This window comes from Enoplosus armatus, chromosome 4, assembly GCF_043641665.1.
Source record: "Enoplosus armatus isolate fEnoArm2 chromosome 4, fEnoArm2.hap1, whole genome shotgun sequence".
NCBI classification, from domain to species: Eukaryota; Metazoa; Chordata; class Actinopteri; order Centrarchiformes; family Enoplosidae; genus Enoplosus; species Enoplosus armatus.
Window position 1 is genome coordinate 19,397,890 of NC_092183.1, and position 20,503 is coordinate 19,418,392.

The window sequence follows — 20,503 nt, forward strand, 5'->3', positions numbered from 1 at the left end:
CTGGCTGTGGTCCCAATGCAACAAACGGCATCAGCAGAGGACCAAGAAAATACAGCCACGTCCGACGAGACGACAGCGGCTGTGTCGACTATGTCATCATCGTGGCAACCACATATTCCTGAGCTCCCCCAGCCTGAAATGAGGCTGGGGGGTGAGGAGTCATCTGCCAGAAACTTACAGTTACCGCCAACAATACTTGGAATGTCCAGCACTTATCCCATCCTGTTCACCGATACAGTCTGAAGAATGTATATATAAATGAAACGCAACCCAAGCCACAACCTAAGTGGGGCGTCCTCCTGTCTCCTGAACTGAACTGACTGACCAGAAATGTACAGACTTTAAAACATCTAGGAACAATTTTAAGCTGTCAATCGTATAAAAAAAAAAAAAAAAAAATGGGTAAGTTAATTTGTTTTAACTTTGAAAAAAATATTTTTTGTTTAATTTTTTTTTCACGTGAAGAAATTGTTGACGTTGAAGAAGCTGGATGGGGGAGGGAACTGTGGATTTAGAGAAGCTATTGTAGATATTCTTCTAGTGCAGAGCGGATTCCAGTATTACTTCTTGTTCTGTTAAAATAAGTTAGTCCTAATTTAAATATACAGTACAGCAGTCCACCGTGGCTGACTTTACCTTGTCTATGTGTTTTTATTTTATTTGATAGTTTCTTGTGTACAGAATTTGTAAAGTTGAGACTTGTAAAAGAATATTGGGTAAAACCGGGAGTGGATTCGGGTTTTGTTGATATATAGAAGCCTTGTCTGGATTTTGTTCATATGTAAAGAAGGTACTGCATCCTTCTGATGAGAACTTATAGAAATGTAAAGAGAGCATATGAAGGATTTAAAAAGAAAATAATGGCTACTACTTTTCAAGGTGAAGATATATACATAAATATTCTATTTTGCAAGTAAAAGAATCTGGCAGATTTGCCGTCCTATCAATCATTTTCTTCTCGCTGCAATAATTACGTCCAACAAAAGCTGGACTGCTTTCGAACAATCAACCAGAAACAACCAATCAGAAACTAGGACCTCACAATAAACCCCACCTCTTTCCAAATTCCCTTCCCCCTGCCCCTTATTTCTTATGTATTAGGGCCTTGACATGAGATTTCAGCAGACTGAAGTGGATAGAAATCCCAATAAAGAAGTGAATACAAAAAAAAATCAAGACAAACTTGAATTTAACTCACAACTTGCCAATCTTCGAAAAACCTGTGCTGTATGCCCTCTTCCCTCCCATCACTATTTGCACAATCCAGTCCGTGGATGTCAATCACTCCAGGCTGTGAATATGAAGGACCCTTTTCTCTAAAGAGCAATAACTTTCACACTGCCTTTCTGATCTTACTCCTCTCCTTTCCTCCTCTTCCTACTTTCAGCTGTTCAAAACAGGGTAGCAGTTTTAACTAGAATGCACTATATTTGACTCTTGATCATTAATTATGTGTAACATCATCATCTCTATGGATGGCACTCATTCCACCACAGACTCTGCAGTGTTTTTAATGCGACACAATATGATCTGGGGTTACGACATTACATTGACAATTCAGACGGAAAGCTGTGATAGACAATCACATTTTTGCTTTTTGTTAGTTGTTACATAATTATTAGCACTTACAGATTGTCATTTTGTGTTTTATTGTGTTTTGTGCTTTTTTCTACATTAATGTTATGTTGATTAGCATTTGGCCACTGTGTTTTACTGGGCATGTATACCATCTGACCATGTTGCTGAAATCTTTTGGAAGTTACCACTGTCTTGTGTGGTGAAGGAACAATTAAAAAAAAAATTCATTGAGGACACACGTTATGGGTTAAGTTCTGCAGTCAGCCACTTGATGTAATATGCACATTACTTTTGTAAAGACATATATGATGACAAATCTCCAACTAAAGAGCTTCCTTTGAAATTTACCAAAATAAGTGACCCACTATAAAATAATAGCACAAAATGAATCAGCTGATGGTACTTTTACAGTTTGTTACTTAAATATTTGTTTGACAAAGTGTCAATTTTGCTGAGTGGAACTCTTTGATCTGAGACAGCACTTTTACCTCAACTTTGTTATTATTATGATCTAGTGTTATTCATGCACTAAAGGTGGAGGTCTGTGTTAGGTTGCTTGTTGTTTGCAAATGTTCATTTCACAGTGGCCAAATCTTCAACTTGCTGTAAGCGTGGACACAGACTAGTTGTGCATTCATTAACATTAAAAACACTGGAACCATTAGCCTTTTCACTCATACATATACATATTCTCCACATGGGGAACAAAACAATGTCCACAGCATGGGGAACAAACATCGATGTTAAACACGATTTGCTCACATGCATCTTTTCCACGCTGCGTCTCAGTGATCCACTCACAGGATCTTTCCTTCGACCCCTGACCCGACCCCAGATCAGAGGCCAGTGACTCTGAAGACAATCACTTGCTCATTAAGGCTTGATGCACTACACAGCATCTCTCAGGGAGCAGCTCTTTTTCTGACTTTGCATTAAAAGAGGGTTAAATATTTTTGCAAATTTACAAAAATTTAATGATAAAAGAATAACTTTTTAGGATAAAAAAAATGACATACGCCGCCAACGTATGCTGGCAATGGAATCTGCCCAGACAAGGCTTTGATAAGTGTGTGTCTGTGTGTATGTGTGTATAGAGCATGAATTCACTGTCCAAATCTCTTTAGAACCCAGACTATATGACGAGCATTGTTACGTAGCACATGAAGAAAAACAAAAAAAATATATACTGTATGTCAGTGTGCTCTTGTCACCACTGTACACTCATGTTTACTGCTTATTTTGCTGCTCTCGGGACAGTGAAGGAAGTCCACTAGTAAGCTGTGAATCAAGCGCCATCACAACACCCCTGGGACAGTGAATTCCAACTCTGAATATGAAGTTTTTGTGTGTGATGTTTTTATTTTCCCTTGTTAGACTGTGAATCAGAGGGGTGGGATGGGGTTATGAGAGGGGATGTGCTGGCAAGAACGAGTGGCAACACAACACTGTAAGTAAGATACTGTAGCAATAAGAACTGGAGGCATTTACTACTGTCATGTTTGCATTGTAAGATTATTTTTTATTTTATTACTATTTACTATTATTATTGTTCTTATTATGACTACTATTCTTCTATTACTATTAGCCTATTGTTGTTCTGTTCTATTTGCATGACGTTTCATTGCAATGAAACCTTTGGGGCTTATTTGTGTTTTCTCTTCTCATGATATTGTGAGTTTTGTGGGAGGGGTTATTGGCAGGGTGGGCGATGGGTTTAGGGCAAATTCCATGTCAATTCAGTCAGTTCAAAGCAACTTTTTTCACAAGCTGAAATAATTTTTAAATAAAATGCTCTTATTTATACACAACCAATTTAAAATTTGTTGTTCGATTTGAATATTTTTTTTTCTCAACCTTTGAATGTGTGAGTTGGTATAACCAGTCAGTGAACAGCCCTTTCTGAACTGGCCTTATTGAACCGGATCAGAGACCCTTAACCTGCAGCGGGAGGGAACGATGTGGGGAGGGTAATCTATTCTGAATGTTATGGAGTAGCCTGTTCAGTATGAGGGGCTGAACACATCATGCGCCTTTACCACTCCATCAACACAGACCGCCATCGCAGAGCGCACAATAATACTAGTCGTCATTCTACATGACAGCTTGGACAGATTGCGCGGACATTTTTAATACACTTGGTTTGAAATGCATTTCCTACACTTAGTCAAATACACTCCACCCCAAACCTCCTCCTCCCTTCCCTGAGAAAACCTGTGTGTGTGTGTGTGTGTGTGTATGTGAGAGAGAGAGACAGAGAAACAGAGAGAATGAGATGATGTTTGCTCTACCAATGCTTTGTAAACTTTCTTGATGCATTACACATGCGTGCAATTGGAGTAGCGTTGACAATTGTTAATTTATTGTTTAGAATGTCTTTGCATCCCAGCAAGAGCAAATAAAACAAAATGTAGCAATCTGTAACCGAAACCTAAAAGGTGCTTGGGCTACAGAACCTCTTCTACACAGGACTAACAAAACAAAACAAAAAATACAATAAAATGAGACTTTCTTTTTTTTTTTGTTTTCAAAGTGCCATAGCTAGTGAGGAGAGGAAGGATTGGCAGAGTGGGGCATAGATGCTTTACTGTATGAGTTTACTTGAGAAACCAATCAATAAAGGGGAACTCCAAGGAAAATGCGTATTTGATTACACTGACAAATCGTTTTTACATTTTACGCTTTTTTCATTTGGTGAGAGGGGACTCTGCTGGACTCTGAACTCTGACTCTGCTGTACATCTATGAGCTCTGCTGTAGATTTTTTATTTTCACATGAGAATGAAAGAGTGTGCGCGTGTGTGTGCATGCATTCATTTGCATTCAAGAGAGCCACAAACACTCACATTTTGATGGATCAAAATGGGTTGAAGTTCAGAGCTATGCAGGGCCCTTACTGAGTCCTCCTTTGAGATGTATATACAATGTGAAGGTCTGAAGTGATTTTTGTTAAATTCTATATTTTATCGCTTTTGTAGACATTTTGTTGTGGGAAGAAAAAAATAATAAAAGAAATTTTATGGGTGCATTTCTGCCTCGTTTTTCTGTCTCACACATACACATTGTTAGATTTTTTTATTTTAGCCAAACATGGAACAATTTTATCATTGGTACATTAATCCATAATGTATAAATGTGTGTAAATGTTAATTACAACAGTGATTGTCATTGTCTCAGAATCAAAACATAGATACGTAAGTACAAAAAAATAGTAATTTAGACTTTGGTGAAGCAGTATGTTATTACTGTATTTCCTATTATGATTTATGTGATACAGCTTAACGATATCAACCCTTTTTTATAAGAATAATCTGCAACACTCCCTTGCTCCTAACAGTGTTTACTTAATATATTGAAAAATATATTAGCATTCTTTGTACAAATTACAGTAATCAATGCTCTAGAGTCCAGTCACAGACTGCTCATGATAATAAATCAGTCTTCTATCTTCATGTTTCCACTGCCAAGAAATCAATGCTGACGCAGGATACCAAGACAGTATTTTGTGAGAGCATATGTGTGAGAGTGTGTGCGCTCAGGCACACATGTGTTGTTACACGTGTTGGTAAAAGTGCATGTGTCTTTTTTTCCCTACTTCCTGGGTCAAAGGTTATATCTCGCTTTCACCGTCCTCCTGTTCTTCTTTCCCCGACGTCGGCTCTTCCTCGCTGCTGTTCTCGCGGCTGTCCGAATACTTCCTTAAATCTGAACAACAGAAACATCAGTTAGCGACATGTCGCTCCAATAACACAGTCATTACCACAAGAAAGAGAATACTGACAGGCCTGGGAGGAAGTCCACACATCCGGCATGAATAATTTGGTTTGATTTGTTGAAGAAATCTTGGAGAGGACACAAGAAGAGGAAGAGGAAACACAACGCACCTTTGAAATATCAAAACAACTGTGTCTGAATGTTTGTGTTTGTGTGTTTGTTTGCCGGGCTTGTTTGTTTTTGAGCACAGTTTCTTTCCGAGCAGTTATCCTCTAGATGCCGGTATCGTGCCTACCCAGAGACGTTAATTAATAGCTAATCAAAGCTAATGTCTCAGCAGCACATTGCCAGCACAAAGACATGATTAATACGTAATCAAAGGCCGTTGAGCACAACGCACAAAGCAGGGCCCACCCCCATGCCTCAAACACTACTGTTGTTATAGAAATAAACGAACACTCGCGGCTTAATTAGCTGGCTGTTGGTGTGTGTTGTCTTCATTTGAAGTTGTTGGGGATTTATCTCAGAGCCAACGTTGGCCTCCTGAGTGACGACACAGAGGTGACATACGCATACATGCATAAACACACATGCACCAGAAAAAAAAACTAAATAATGACAAAAAAAGCCTATGTATACGCTAAGGAATGCAAATCACATGTTGGTTTAGACAAAAAACTGCATTCTTCAAGTATTTTAACAATGTTAACATGCACACATTCTCTCACACACACACACAGCAATACTCAACATTTCTGACCTGCTAGGCCCAGTCTGCGGCAGCAGGCACTGCAAGAGTGTTTTTCCAGGAAACCGTTGATGGCAGCGGCTCCAAGGTTATCAGGACCAAAAAGCATCTCACCCCTGTTACCACTGCAACAGGGTCAGAAAAAGGTTTTTGATCTGTTTTACTAATCTAACCTACTAATCTCTGTGAGACCATTTGAAGTTCCAAAATCAGTACCAGTACTGTACCTTTGTTCGTCTGCCATAATGACTGTTGGATCTGTCAGTGCCTCTCCCACTCCTGTCAAGAAAAGATCACATAAATAAAGAAAGAAAGACACGTAGGTAGATACAAACTCAACAACTCATGTGTGTAAAATAATCTACCTTGTATATCGAGCACCACAAGCTCTCTGCCTGAGTACTCATATGTCCAGTGGGAGAACGCTAGCAGCATTTCTTCCAGTGAGCAGCAGGGGGTGATCTCTTCTCCTGTGTTGTTGTTGTACTTCCTGAAGTTGCCAGGCATGTTCCTCTCGATAGTCAGCCACTGGCCATTCGAATGCCAGAGGACTAGCGATACATCTAGAAACCTGGTGGAGAGAAGAGACAATTAGCAACATGCACAGACACACACAGACAAATATTCAAGAGAAAACACACACACACCTTGGTGAATGGTGCATATCATCAGGTTTGACCTGGTTGAACGCTTGCATCATCTTCTGGGCTGCTCTCTGCTGCTGTATCTCCTTCAGGGATGTTAAAGCTCAATTGTGAATATATAACTAAATAGGTGCAATTTTGCTAATTGGCCATGTCATCGGCTCCTAGAAATGTCATCAACAACTATTCAGTGCCTCCCTGCCTATGTGCACTTTACAGTTGGTACACTTACCCTTAAACAAAGCTGCAGTGCCGTGCTACCATGGAAGTACCTCTGCCAGGCACGAACCACCTCTGGCCTGAAGGCTTTGACCACGTATACCAGACCAGGTCTGAGCACGTCCTGTTCTGCCCAGGTACAAAGCACCCTGCAGCCTCGCCGAAGACCCCCATCCAGAGAGCCCTCTTCACTGTAGAGGGGTTGCAGCATGGCAGACAGGCCTCGTGATGACCAGGAGGAGACTGTGCTGGATTCAGAGTCAGCATCAGAGGGCACTTCCTCTAGAGAGTAGATGCTTACGTCTTCACCTCCTGCAGAAAATGAGGAAATCAGTAAATGATGTGCATGGAAAGAGATGGAGAGAAATTCAAGAGATACAATTTGAAAAGTAAAACAACAGTAATAAACATGAAATAAGGTGACCGTGACACCAAACCCAAAAGTTACCCAGAATGGAAACGGGAGTGAAGGGAATGGTGTGAGCCAGTCTCATCAGATTGTTTCTCTCCATAGCTGTTAACACACAAACACAACATGGGAGCTAAAATACAAGTATTATAACTGCACAATGATGATTACAGGTGAAAAAAGCTTTTAGGATCAACCAAAAATGTTGATAACCACAATTAATCAAACTTTTCTGCATATGATCATAATACCTGAATAGTGTGGATACAAATTGTCAGTAGACGGGAATGAGGAGCTCTTTGCTGCAGCAAGCAAAACAAAGGGACATTTAAAAAACAAAACAAAAAAGTGAATCACAATAATGAATAAATTATAAACATATTTTAGAGGAAAACTGTATTTTCAGAAATACCTTCATGGGCAATCCCACTCTGTAAACTACAACACAAAAAATGAATTATTACAATTTTCAAGGGTGTAAAATTCATTGATATTATGAGGGGCCGAAAGAAAGGCAGACTTACGAAGACCAGCGGCTCGTGGATCTGGCCCAGCTGTTCCATGCTGAATGAGTGGGGCTCCACACATCCTGAAGGCCCATGCAAAGATAATCAGACCAATACATATTATACACTCAATATATCTCATATATCCTCAATATTTACACAATTTCTACAGTGTATTGCCCCGATTTGCTACAGATTTACCTGATGGGATAAAACCTGCTTCTGCAACAAATCCACTGGTTCAAAATCTGAAACAATAATATTTTCAATATTCAAATCTTTCAAACAAAACTTACACTGTAAGTAACTTATACATTGCACATTTTATTAGGTTACTGTTTCTTGTCTTGTTCTTTATACACTGGGAGTCCAACAGGCTCTTTATCATCATTCTCCTTCAGGTTAAATGGGATGACATATGTTTACAGTATTTCTAATTACAAATATGTGCTTAATTTAAATAGGACTGTAGGTCCTTACTGAGCTGACTGAGGCTGGTTGAAGCCGACCAACATGTAGGTTCTCCTCTCAATCTCCGGCACCTTCTCCAGCAGGCGTCAGACAAATGGGACTGCATGGTTAGGCAAAGAGTCACAGAAAATAAAACAAAACAATTAGCAGGATTTCAATTTTATGAGTCATGCAATATTCAGTGCATTACTGAACCATCCTGGAGAAAGTTAAATTAGCACAAATAAAGTACATCTCAACAGATCGCATTACAGGAGTTGGACTGCTCTCTTTTATCTTCACTGTCTTCCTGTTCTGGCTTTGGCCTCCGCTGTCTAAGACTTGAGTGAAGTCAGAGGACTTGGACCATTCTGCAGACACAAAAACACACATCATCTGTTAGTAAGTGTGGCTGCATGATAACAAACAAGTAAATTCAGAAAACAAAAGTAGACATAAAAGATGCCCAGATTTGTCTTAATTAGGATATAGTTTTTTTTTTTATGCAGGGACATGGAGAAGGAATGCTGTTCTGAATAATCCATGTCTTAGACTGGCATTCACTGTACGTTTAACATGAAGATTTATGAGCTAATCCATATTCTTTTGTTTTAAACCATCAACTTGTACTGGGTAATTATGTTTTCTAACCCCTGCATTACAAACTACAACAATACCTCTGCTCCTGCTGCATTGTAGCGATGTGACATCCCTTAAACTCCTCCCATCTGACAAACTCTCTTTGTTCATTGGTTCGTTAAGAGAAGGAAATGATCCCCTCATTGGACTGAGAGGTGCCCCAGAGAAAGTCATATTCTCCACGCTGGATGACAGAGACCTGCAGTAGCCGTAGGGACTGTCTCTGGATAGACACGCCCACCTGGGGGATTTCGCAGGTCTTCCCCATTGGCTGGAAGGTCTGGACCGAGAACTTGGTTGGCTATCATCCTGAGAAAAGGCAGGATTTACCAAACCCTCAGAGATGTCTCGAGGGTCGGACAGAAGGACTGCATTGCTAGAGGCTCTGGATACTTCTACGTTAGACGGCTGTTCCTGTACTCTATCCTCCTCTTGCTCCTCCTCTTCTTCCTCCTCTTCCATGGACGTTTCCTCCTGACTGGGATACAGGTATGGGTCACCTGTCCAGAGTTTATGATGAGGTGACTCCAAGCCTCTGGGAGAAAGAGGAGACCCACAGCGGGACGGTCCACAGGACTGACAGGGTGTCTGATCTCTGAAACCACTGAGATGAACTCCGCCTCCATAAAAGTGAGAGAGAGAAGCGTGGGTCGCAGGTCTAGAAACTGCCAGCCAATTCTCACTGGGATGGTCAACAGTAACAGACTGTGAATCCTAGGAGAAAAAAATATACGTTAAACAAACTAAAAAAAACTGTAGAAGTCATTAGTTATTATGTGGTAGTTTTATTGTTATAAAGCAGAGAAGGCTGCTTGGCTCCCTTTCCTCACTTTGTTTCACTTCCTACAAGTCCTTCAGCTATTATTATGAAATGACAGCATTAAAATAAAACAGTAAGTACCTCCTTTCGTCCTTCCTCTCCCTCCTCAGTGTGTCCTTGTCTTCCTCCCCTGCCCCCCCTGGCTCCGACATGGCACTCCTGTGATGCCAGTCTACTCGCCACCACAGTATAGCCCTTCAGCAAAGAAGGCGGCGTACTTTTACACGACTTGGCCATCATTCGCCGCATATTAACTACATCGCAGTCTGCTCCAATTCTGCGCGGGAGGGTCCAGCTGTGAGGGAGGATGTGCCGGGACGCTGTGATGGGTCGGCACTGAGCCAGACGTGCCTCCTCCTGATGTAAGCTGTCCGAAGCAGAGAGCAGGGTGAGGGTGTCCACGGCCCGTGCCGAAAGGTCCTGGAGTTGACCCAGCTGACAATCCAACTCTGACAGGCTGTCCTGAATGAAGCAGACCTTCTCTGAGACCTCCCCAACCATCAAGCACATCTCCTCAGCTCTAGTGGAACAAAAATAATAATAGCTGTGATCTCAAGACTGACACATCAACTTCAATACCTCATTATCTACTAGGGAAAATATGATGACAGAAGGAGCCGTTGTGGGTGTTAGAGTAGGAAGAATGTATTGGTTTTGGCATTGGACACAGATGTTTGACCTCCCATTTACTATAGAAACTATAACCAGTTTACTACACCACACCAAGAGCAACTTGTGCAGGGCAACAGAGAACATTTTATATATCTTTAGTTTTAGAGCCCCCAGTACTTCACTGTTTATGTAAGCATTTGAAATGTCTACAACACTGACATCATCCTGGACCCAAGTGAAATAAATCTAAAAGGCCAGTAAGTACCTAGCAATTGTGATTTAGCAGGAGAGGGAACAGGCCCTGGTGAAGTAGGAACACAAACTGAGAAGCATCCCTTCAATTCCACATCCTACTCTCCTGGTTTATACAAAGCAATTAGAAAGTCAATCCAACCTCTCAGCTGTGGCTCTGATCCTGTTAATCTGACTGCTGTGGAGACCTTCACTCTTCTCATGGAAGTAGGCCTGCACACATTTCTCCTCAAACTCATGGAGCTTCTTACGATCCTCATGGCCCAGGTAGAGCTCTGGAAAAGACAAAAGAAATGACTTTATTACTAGACACATGCTGTGAACAGACTTGCAAGACGTGGACAGATAACTGTTGAAATAATTTTCCATCCACACACATACACACTGCGGTACTCACTAAGTCCAGAGCCTCTCTCCTCCAGCTCAGCATCTCCACTACATCTCCTGTAGATGGCTCTCAAACCTAGAGTCATGTGGCTGAGGAGTATGAGGGGCGGAGGCAGCCATGGCCTGTCCTGATAGGTCATTATGTAGCGATATCGGTTGTACTTCCACAGCTTATTGGATGTTGATGCCATGTCAAAGTAGATGTTGCTGTTATTGAGAGGACAACATCCACTATAAATAAAAGTTGTACTGTAAAAAGTTTATTTACAAATTATTTTAGGCTTACTTGAAAAATGCAATGAGAATGTTGACCATGATGATATACTGGAAGAACATATAGACAGCCTGGAGGAATGCCGTGAGAAAAGAGGCAGGAGGACATTGATGACCGTCATCACATGCTGTTAACACACAAACACACACAGACCTTACACGAGTGGCAATCAATATCTTGTATATAATACACTGTAAAATGCCATGGGTCTTTTACATCTTGCAAATATGAGTTATAAGAACTCATTTGTTTATGTCACAAATACACAAATACTATACAAAGGTGAGCATCAAGTGAGCTGACTGACTTTACTCCAATTCCATGATTCACTTTGCTTTAACAAAGTGTTACATCACCTGACCTGTATGTGAGTCTTCTCATGTGGCAAGTTGACCTTGCTGCAATCTGACCTCTGACCTTAAGCACCTCCACTAAGAAACACCAAAGTCATCAAGGTTAAATTCTACTGCTTTAACTCAACGCTAGTTAATGAGTATCTAATATTTCAATTGAACCACTAACGATCTATCTCTGTTGCGTAGACCTCTCCATAGATCATCCAGTAGGGCTGGAAGACTACGTCTCGAGCTAGGCTCCAGGACGGCTCTTCATCTGGCGACAGGATGGCCTTCCTTGACACCCCGAAGCTCAGCAGCACTATTGCCATCATCACCACTATGAAGAACATGTTACTGGTCTGAGCAGACACAGAGAGAGGAGAGAGGGGTGACTAGAAAAAAAATGCTTCTCAACTTTCTTCCTTTCCAACAAGTAGTGTAAAGTCTCTACCCACCATCTTGGTGATCATGGTGAGGTAAGGCCCTGCATGCTGATTGACAGCCAGCAGATCCATCACCCTGACGAACCAGAAGATGATGTCCAGACAGTAACTGATGCGTCCTGCCATCCGGTAGGGATTAGCATGCCAACGCAGTGCCAGTCCGGCCAGGAAGAGGAGGATGGCTATGAAATCTGATACGTTCCAGTACTCTGAGAACCAAATCTTCAGCTTCTGGCTCAGCTTCCTCGGCTCGGACATTAGTACCTAATTAAGAGGTATATATTTGGATATTTTTTGTTATGTAGCATTAAGCTGTATCTTCAATATGACACTTTTTTAGTAATGCTTTCTGTAGAAAATGTATTACAAATGCATACATCAATGCACATAAATAGTTCAATAATTACAAAGGAGAGAAGTGAAATAAAGAAGAGAAGACGTCTCTCTACTGGCTCTCTCACCTCTCTGGTTTTCTCAACTGCAGTGGACAAGATGTACGCTATGACAAGCCACTCCTGAACACTGGGTTGATCCCCCATCTTGACCAGGACAACGTAGGAGAATAACATAAGAAAGGCCAAGTAGGACATCTTAAGTGGAAACAGAGAGAGGAAAAATATGGAGAGACATGGAGAGATGAACATCCATTGAATACCACACATGCTGCATCAAAGACAAGGAGGTACTCTCATCTCATGGGTTTTCAGAAAGAGAAATATTTCACATGTATCCACAAGTATAACAACATGCATAACACCTACTGTGTGAAACCAGAACTTGACAACAGGAGCTGTGTAGAATTCATAGATTCTTGTGATCCAGGACAGACACTGCACAGTCATAGAGGACACAGTTTCTGACACAGGACCAAGAGATTTGTCAGGAGAAGAAGGACCTCGCTCTGCATCCTGACTGGCCTATGAGAGGAGAGTAGAGCAGGATAGAAGAAGAGAATAGAAGACAAGTCAAGATAAGAGAAGTACGATATTAAGGCTATTAAGATTTCAATTCCAGTTTGAAAACAGTGCTGGAAGTTCACTACTGGCACTTTACCGTGTGATCAATTCCCTCATGGGCTGGTACTGACTTCACAGAGTCCAGTCCAAACAGCATTGCCTCATGGGACTGTGGTACATGACACATTTCAGCTTTGCTTTTAAACTCCAGTAGCAAGATAGCAGGGGGCAGAAGAAGGCTTAAAATTATCTGAAAGAAAGTGTGTCATGTAAGCTTGTACAACTATCCAGAAACATCAGGAAACCATACCTTCAAACATAAGCTTAATTAAGCAAAATGTCTTAAATTAACATTGAATCAAATGACTTGCACTGTGAAAGGGACACTAGGAGTGCTGAACCCACTGATAATGCTGTTCATTATGTTTATATATTCATTTGTCTTTTTATAGCGACACAAATGCATCATACACTAAGAGAAGAAAATCTATGTTACAACACATACAATCACAGACTTTACAAGTTTACAATGTTTACTTTCAGAAAGGAGTTTTTTCTCATGTTGAGCGGACCAGTCCAGAGATCTGTGAGGAGGGTCTGAGTGCAGGAGTGTGAGACGAATGGTCTATGACATGAGGAGACAGCCATCTGCAGACAGGTGAAGTGGCTCCATGCCTCCATCTCTGAAGTCAACAGCTTCATGGCCATCTGCTCGTTCTGACGAAATGCACAGTCTAACACGTCCACCGCCAGCTGACCGAACTCACTAAGACGCAGAGGCAGAGACTTGCATTCATATCAAGGTTTTCATAGAAACAATTGCATAGTAAGTCCATAATAATTCAAAATGTATATTTATAAACCAAACAAAAACCCACCAAAAAAATCAAAACACAGGGCCAAGTACAAACCTTTCTTAGGCTGCAATTGTCCCCATATGTTGACTAATGTCAACACACACAGAGTAACACATATACACTCACAGCGAGAATGTCTTGAATCTCTCTGCAATGTTGTCGTCCATACTACTCTGCCGTGCCTCAGAGGCCATGGACCTGTACAGCTTACAGGCCACCGTGGCCCGTGCCAGTGCTTCCTCGCCATGCTGCCATAGGAACAGTGCCATCGGCTGACGCTGATGAAGCACGGCCCACACGAACAGGTCGTTGAAGTTAAAAGGAACCAGCAGCAGAGGATCACCAAGGCCAGGGCTCAACGTGATCTCTCGACTGCTCCCGGGTGACACATCTTGCTCCTAGAGGGAAAAGTTAGAGGCGTGGACAAAAGAATCGACAACGGGATGGAAATAAAGAAGGAGAGATGCCACAAGGAAAAAAGAAAGTGAAAAAGGGGAGAAAAAAGGGCAAAAAAGACAATCGATACGTAGAATAACAAATAACAGTTTACAATGTAAAAATAAAATGCTTGTGCAAGGTTATTTTAAAGATGTTAGGGTTGCCTTAGAGATTACAGGACTAGCAATTTTTTGTCAGAATGCAATCCATACTGAATGAAATCCCCCACCAACCTTGGGTTTGTAGGGCTGAGCAGTTCTAAAGAAATGCAGGTCCTGGAGACTCCTGCTCCTCTTAGAGGTTGGTATTAATCCCCGCCTCTGTTTAGACAAGGAGGTGGCACTGTCCCGTCTACCCTCCTATACACACCAAAACAACGATGAGGAGAGTACATTATTTGTAAGAACGGTCAAGCCTAATTACGATGATAAACAAAAGGAAATAACTAAGTCAAAATGTTTTTTCTAGGACAAAAAAAGGGTTAAAAAATTCAATGCTAACTTTGTCCTGCAGGCGGCTGTAAGCAGCTCTGAAGTGTTTGCGTGTGTAGGTGCTGCGGTACGCTCCTCCTATGAGGTACTCTATCACCAGGCCCATGTCAATGAGAGAAAGACGGTAACCTATGGGAAGAGAAGTCTACTCACACACAGACACACACACACACAGATAAAGTAAATACACATACAGATATAGATGTAGATATGGCTGCTACAGTAAATAAAAAATATCAATATCCTGTGTAAAAGCCAATAATGTCTGAGTTAACAGTGTTGTCTGTAGTGTAATTTAATATTTATAAGATTATAGGTGTTCTCGTCCTCCCTAATCACCTGTTTTGCATCTTCAACAAGGTGATGGAGGAAACAGTTCGTCTGGCCCTGTGGTTGTGGAGAGAAATTTGGATTATTATTCAGAGAGAATAGACGAGTAAACAAAAAATGCCAACAACCAAATCAGATAAAAAATACATCTACTGGTTACTTTTTAACACAGTTGCATATTGCATATACAGTAGCTGCTCTGGGATCCTTAACTTGTTTCTTAGGGGGACTTATTATCCCAGAGTTATGAATAAGTAAACAGGCTTTAATACACAAAAGATAAAGAAAGGCAGTGTGGAGAAAGCCAAGTGTGAGTGTACTGATGACAAAGAGTCTTGTGATCTCAAAAGCATCCTAAAACAACAACTGGGAAAATAGTCTGAATGCAATTGACCAGGAAACACAAGAGTTTATTCTGCAAAACACTTACAGTGCATTATTGTGATTTCAATCAAAGCCACTGTTTTGGAATTTGTGCTTCTGTTTGTGTAGCAAAGTGCAAGCCAAGGGGAATCAAAGGAGGAAATAGTACAACAACACAAACAAAAGTACTGAGGGATAAAGTATTTTCTAAAAATATATCTTAATAATAGTCTTTTTTATTTATTTCAGTTGTAGTTGTATTTCTATTTTTGACCAATGAGACAAGTAAATAACAATAAGAGTGTTACACACACATCAGAAGTAGACTTAAATATATAATAACCGTGTTATAGAGCTCCTCCAGGCGATCCACAGTGAGGAAGCGGCTCATAGTCATGCCGTTGTCAATCAGCAGTTTGACAAAACTGACCCGGTCCATCACCAGAGCATCAAGCATGGCCTGCTCCAAGGAACCCACCTACATGCAGCTCACAATTATTATGATTAGACAACTATGAAGATTTTGGGAATGAATATTCCTCGTGTGCATTAGCGGCATATAATTACACTACAGCTTGAAGCAGCCTCACCTGCCAATGCTGTCCGTACACCAGGACATCTTTCTGTGCAATGTCAGCCCTGTCCCAAGCTAGAGCCATACTCAGCTGCTCTGCAGGACTGGCCTTGGTGCCTGTTCATCATACAGAACAAAAAAACGTTCCAAGACTACAACACACCTATGACATTTTGACTTGTCATAGCAGGAAAAGTCCAGGTCTAACATTAATGATTGTTGTTTCATTCAAGTGCACCAGTAAGTCTTGCCTGTGAGTCAATCAATCAATGAGGTTATCAATTAAACCTGTGGTTTTCCTGCTATGACATGTCAAAATGTGTGCAGTGAAAAATGTCTATTGCCACAACCAAGAGCAGAAAAATAAGTACCCTTGAGAGTAGTTGTCAAAATTGCCGCATCAGGTGCCATTTGGTCCTCTGACTCTGAGTCAAAGATGGTTATCTGTTGTTCAAAGACATATTGAAGTAGTGTGAGTGGTCCGTATGTTGATTACAACATACACATTCCCAAACGGTATTTTACTTACAGACTGTCTGTGATCCATACACTGGAGGAGGAGATTGTAGAGCTGAGAGGCTTCTGCTCTCTCTACTCCAAACACATCTCCAATCCTGACAAGGAAGTTCTCTTTAATGTCAGCATCCAACTGCCTAACAAACATAGTGAACATGTAAGTGTGACGTGTCTGCTCATTAAACAGTTGCTACATAAGGCATAAGAACACTATCAAACTAAACATGTAGTTTCATTTTACACAATTATGTAGATCCATTGGACCTACAACTCTCGACCCACTAAGGTAAGCATGCATACCTGTCAATAGCAGTCTGCTTGTGTAAGAAGGCGAGCAGGTCAGCAGCCCTGCCCGATCCCTCAAACACAAACACTGGCACAGGGGGCACATTGCTAACATAGTCCAACACTGTGGACACAATGGCAGGGCCTCCCTCTACCACCACACACACCACAGGCACTCCTTGGTTCAGTCCTTCAGTCAAGAAGGGGGGAGAGGGGGATACAACATGAGTTACATCAAACCCCTCTGCTTTTCTCACTTCCTGTATGTATTGCACAAACACACACACGACTCACGAGGGTGTATCTTCTGTAGCTGGATGTGTTTCTCCAGCCTCCTCCTGAGGCCTTGCTGGCAGCCATGTTTTCCCAGCGTTCCATCATCCACCAACAGAAAGTGGGAGTGGAAACCATTAAGACAGGCCCTCTTGCTCAAAGGGTTCCCCAGGGGCTGGTAGGGCCTGAACACCTGAACCACGATGAGTGAAAGTCACATCAATAGCAAACAATACACTTGGAAATGTTAGAAATATTTACACATATTCGGCATAAAACTGATTTAATGATGCAATTTTAGTATTCACATCTCTGCCTATAAGGTCCGTGTTGTTGTCGATGACTCCCCATGGTGTGATGCCGACTGTGTTTCTCTTCCTCAGGTCGTGGCCCCCAAATGTTTTCACTGCCTCGCCCACATACTTAGACACACCTAGAGAGTATGTAAAGAGCAGCTGAATGCACAATATATACAATTCAGCAGTATAAATAAATAATTCAGCGGACTAAAGGCAGGCATCAAACACACTGCATAACAATCAAATGAGTCTTTGTGCAACTGCAAACAAATGGACATAGCACTCCACTACGCCCCACAGATTAAACCCAGGGAAGAATAAATGGGCTGAAATCCTTACAAATGAACAGACCTACTTAACTTGAAATGAACAGGAGGTACTTTCACAACAGCATGATGTACAGAAATTGCTATTCAAAATTGAACCTTCTGGTAACTGAATGTCATACAGTCTCATCGTGCCTTCAAACTGCTGTGCTGGTGACGCAAGTGTATATCAAGATCCAGTGATGTTCAAGACTAATAAGAAATATTGATCCACACACACACACACACACACACACATGCAGATCTTCCATTTGTAACACCGACCTGTATTGATGCCATCAGTGAGTATCCATGCACCTGTGCTGAGGGCAGCAGTGATCAGCCCCTTACTGAAGGCCTGCTTGACTTTAGGGGGCAGGGTGAAGTTTTCTGAGCCTCCCTGGACAGTCAGCAGTAGTTTTGGTCTCTCCATCTGCCACTCTCTCAGCATCAGCTGGAGCAGCACCTCTGGCTTCGAGTCCACAGCCACACGAACATACTGGACAGGTAACACATGGAACTGTTAGGGGCTGAGAGACTCTTTGTGCTTTTCTCAGGTACTGCTAGTGTGACTGTTTTGTTACTGCCGTTTGAAGTAGATACTATCTTAAATCATAGCAAACCAAAGCTTGTTTATACCACCATCAAAAGCCAAATCCCTGCCTTGTTCACTCCCGGTCAAACATTTACCTTTATTTTTGGAATAATCAGTTGTAGAAAATGGGAGTTGTCAGAATTTGGTGTGATAGTTGAGCAACAACCAGAAACACATATACTGTACAGTTAGTAGACTCACAGACCTTGGCCCGGCAGACGCGTGTGGCAGTGTCCTGAAAGTCTATGGTCCCATAGGCATTGGTGGGACTGGCTTTGGTGTGTAGCTCTATGGACCAGTCTTCTTCCATGTCCTGTCCAGGACCAGAATAGAGGGATACAGGGGGAAGGGACTCTTGCCACCAGTGCTCCCCCATCAGGCGGCCACAACAACATCTGGCCAATGCAAAGATAATGTAATTGAGCATAAAAGGTGGAGGGAGGTGGCAGAAATTCAGAGTAACTGCCCGAGCACCCCAAAATCAAGGTAGGGTTGTTGAGTATAATTCACAGGCACCTGACAGGCCTCCACTTGGCCTATTTAAATGAGGCTACTACAATTCCTCCCCTTTTCCTGTCTCCCTCCCTTCCTCTTCACCTACCTTTGTCCTTGGGTCTACATCTCTATGTTTGGTTGTGTTTATCATTTCACAGGCCACAAAATTCACACATATCTCTCATTCATTCATACATCTCCTGCACTGTTGATACCAATAACCTCCATACCTTAAGTTTATGTCTTTTTTTATATAGGATAGCAACAATATAAAAGACCATGGCAATATTACTTTCCTTTGTGGTTTGTGACACATTAAATAATGAGTTAATTTCAAGTATGCAATGGCATTAAACCAAGCGAGACATGAGAATAACATAGAGAGAGCAAAAAGGGGAAATAGTGAAAGAAAGGGTGTGGGAAAAAGTAAAACAAAAATCCACACAATAAAAGACGGGTTTCATTGGAATAGGGGTTGGGGAATATGAGGGGAATATAAAGACAAACATAAACACACAATTCATAAATTATACCTGATCAAGTTTTGGCATACTTGACATACTGGAGTACATCTGTAAGAAACAGGAAATAACACATTATCAAAGAATCCACAGTCTCTATTCCTGGAAGGAAGGGCTGGGTGCCAAATAGTTGTGCTCTCAGAAAAATGTTGTTTCCAACCACTGCTGTTAATGCTAAACTGTGTACTAACAAACAACATGTACTACAAACCATCCTGTATTTCTTCTGAGAATCATAAAAACGTGTACTTTAAACACTTTTTTAGTAGCTCATCAATGCAATCAGATTCCAATTTACCTGTGTAGGTCCCGAGAGGAAGGGATAAACTTCACACAATCTCTCTTGAAGAAGGTTTCCTCAATCCAAGACTTTCGTGACTGGCATAAAAAGAGAAACTATTTACTTACAGTAAACAGATCCTGGAGCAGCAAAGCACTATATTTTCAACTGTACTGTCAAACTCATCCTCCAGCAAGAAAACACACTATTCCTGAAAGAAATCTAATCAGTGACCTTCTCAGTGAAGCTCATTGCAGTGCCGGCAGCAGCCTACGTGCTGAACCCACGGGGAACTAAGTGTAGGTCCCTCCCCGTCATAGAAACCTGAACTAGACTCTGACGGGATGTGAGATGTAACAGTCAACCTCTCATTCAGCTTCACGGCAGTCTTTTCTTCATGCTTCCCCTGGTCTGTCAAGGTCTGGCCTGCTCCTGTGCTCCGTTTCCCAGACAAATTTAACAATGGCCTCACTGAGCAGAGAATCGTGGGTAGGAAACATACACACATCCCCTTCCTGAGATTAGTGCACATGGCTGGAAGCTGCTGTGCTCCCTCCCTGGGTCAGACAGTGTAAATACTAAACAGGGTTATGAAGTGTAGCTGATGTAGCTCACAGTGTTTATACAATAAATAAACCTCTTTATACACAATAAACCTCACTAGTTCACCATGTGCTGCAGCAGCAACTTTAGAATTGCCACATGACTAACAACGAAACTGAAATGAACTAAAGCACTATTTTAATATCCTCTGCTCTGTATGGGGGATGTATACATATATTCATGGAGTTAGTTATGCAGATGTATGGCAAAAAAGTGGGTGCTCATATTCTTCCATAATTTGAGAGGTTGGCAAACATGTGAGGCAGTTCTGCATGAGACATCCCTTATTATCA

General features: G+C 41.6%; 1 protein-coding gene across 2 annotated transcripts; it reads right to left on the minus strand.

The window, feature by feature from the left end:
• Positions 1-4,662: 4,662 nt before the first annotated feature.
• Positions 4,663-19,863, minus strand: trpm6 (transient receptor potential cation channel, subfamily M, member 6). 2 transcript variants are annotated; one of them, XM_070904822.1, is made up of 41 exons: positions 19,842-19,863; positions 19,626-19,705; positions 19,340-19,378; positions 18,517-18,706; positions 18,002-18,215; positions 17,421-17,545; positions 17,134-17,305; positions 16,855-17,029; positions 16,568-16,691; positions 16,410-16,482; positions 16,055-16,155; positions 15,809-15,942; positions 15,111-15,165; positions 14,782-14,916; positions 14,514-14,639; positions 13,969-14,240; positions 13,523-13,751; positions 13,083-13,235; positions 12,791-12,946; positions 12,491-12,619; positions 12,042-12,293; positions 11,771-11,945; positions 11,261-11,375; positions 10,985-11,181; positions 10,730-10,862; positions 9,805-10,243; positions 9,297-9,617; positions 8,942-9,212; positions 8,526-8,635; positions 8,295-8,385; positions 8,016-8,062; positions 7,833-7,897; positions 7,721-7,746; positions 7,560-7,610; positions 7,348-7,413; positions 6,913-7,211; positions 6,684-6,766; positions 6,402-6,607; positions 6,264-6,315; positions 6,049-6,161; positions 4,663-5,279 (listed from the first exon to the last, which is right to left on the minus strand). In XM_070904822.1, the coding sequence occupies exons 1-41, from the start codon at positions 19,857-19,859 to the stop codon at positions 5,185-5,187; spliced, it is 5,907 nt and encodes a 1,968-aa protein (XP_070760923.1). In that variant the 5' UTR covers positions 19,860-19,863; the 3' UTR covers positions 4,663-5,184. The 2 variants fall into 2 exon arrangements, with proteins under 2 accessions (XP_070760923.1, XP_070760922.1); XM_070904821.1 differs by having other exon boundaries at positions 8,538-8,635; positions 8,942-9,617; positions 12,791-12,941; ... (1 more) ...; positions 15,111-15,158; positions 15,808-15,942.
• Between the last annotated feature and the right edge of the window lie 640 nt (positions 19,864-20,503).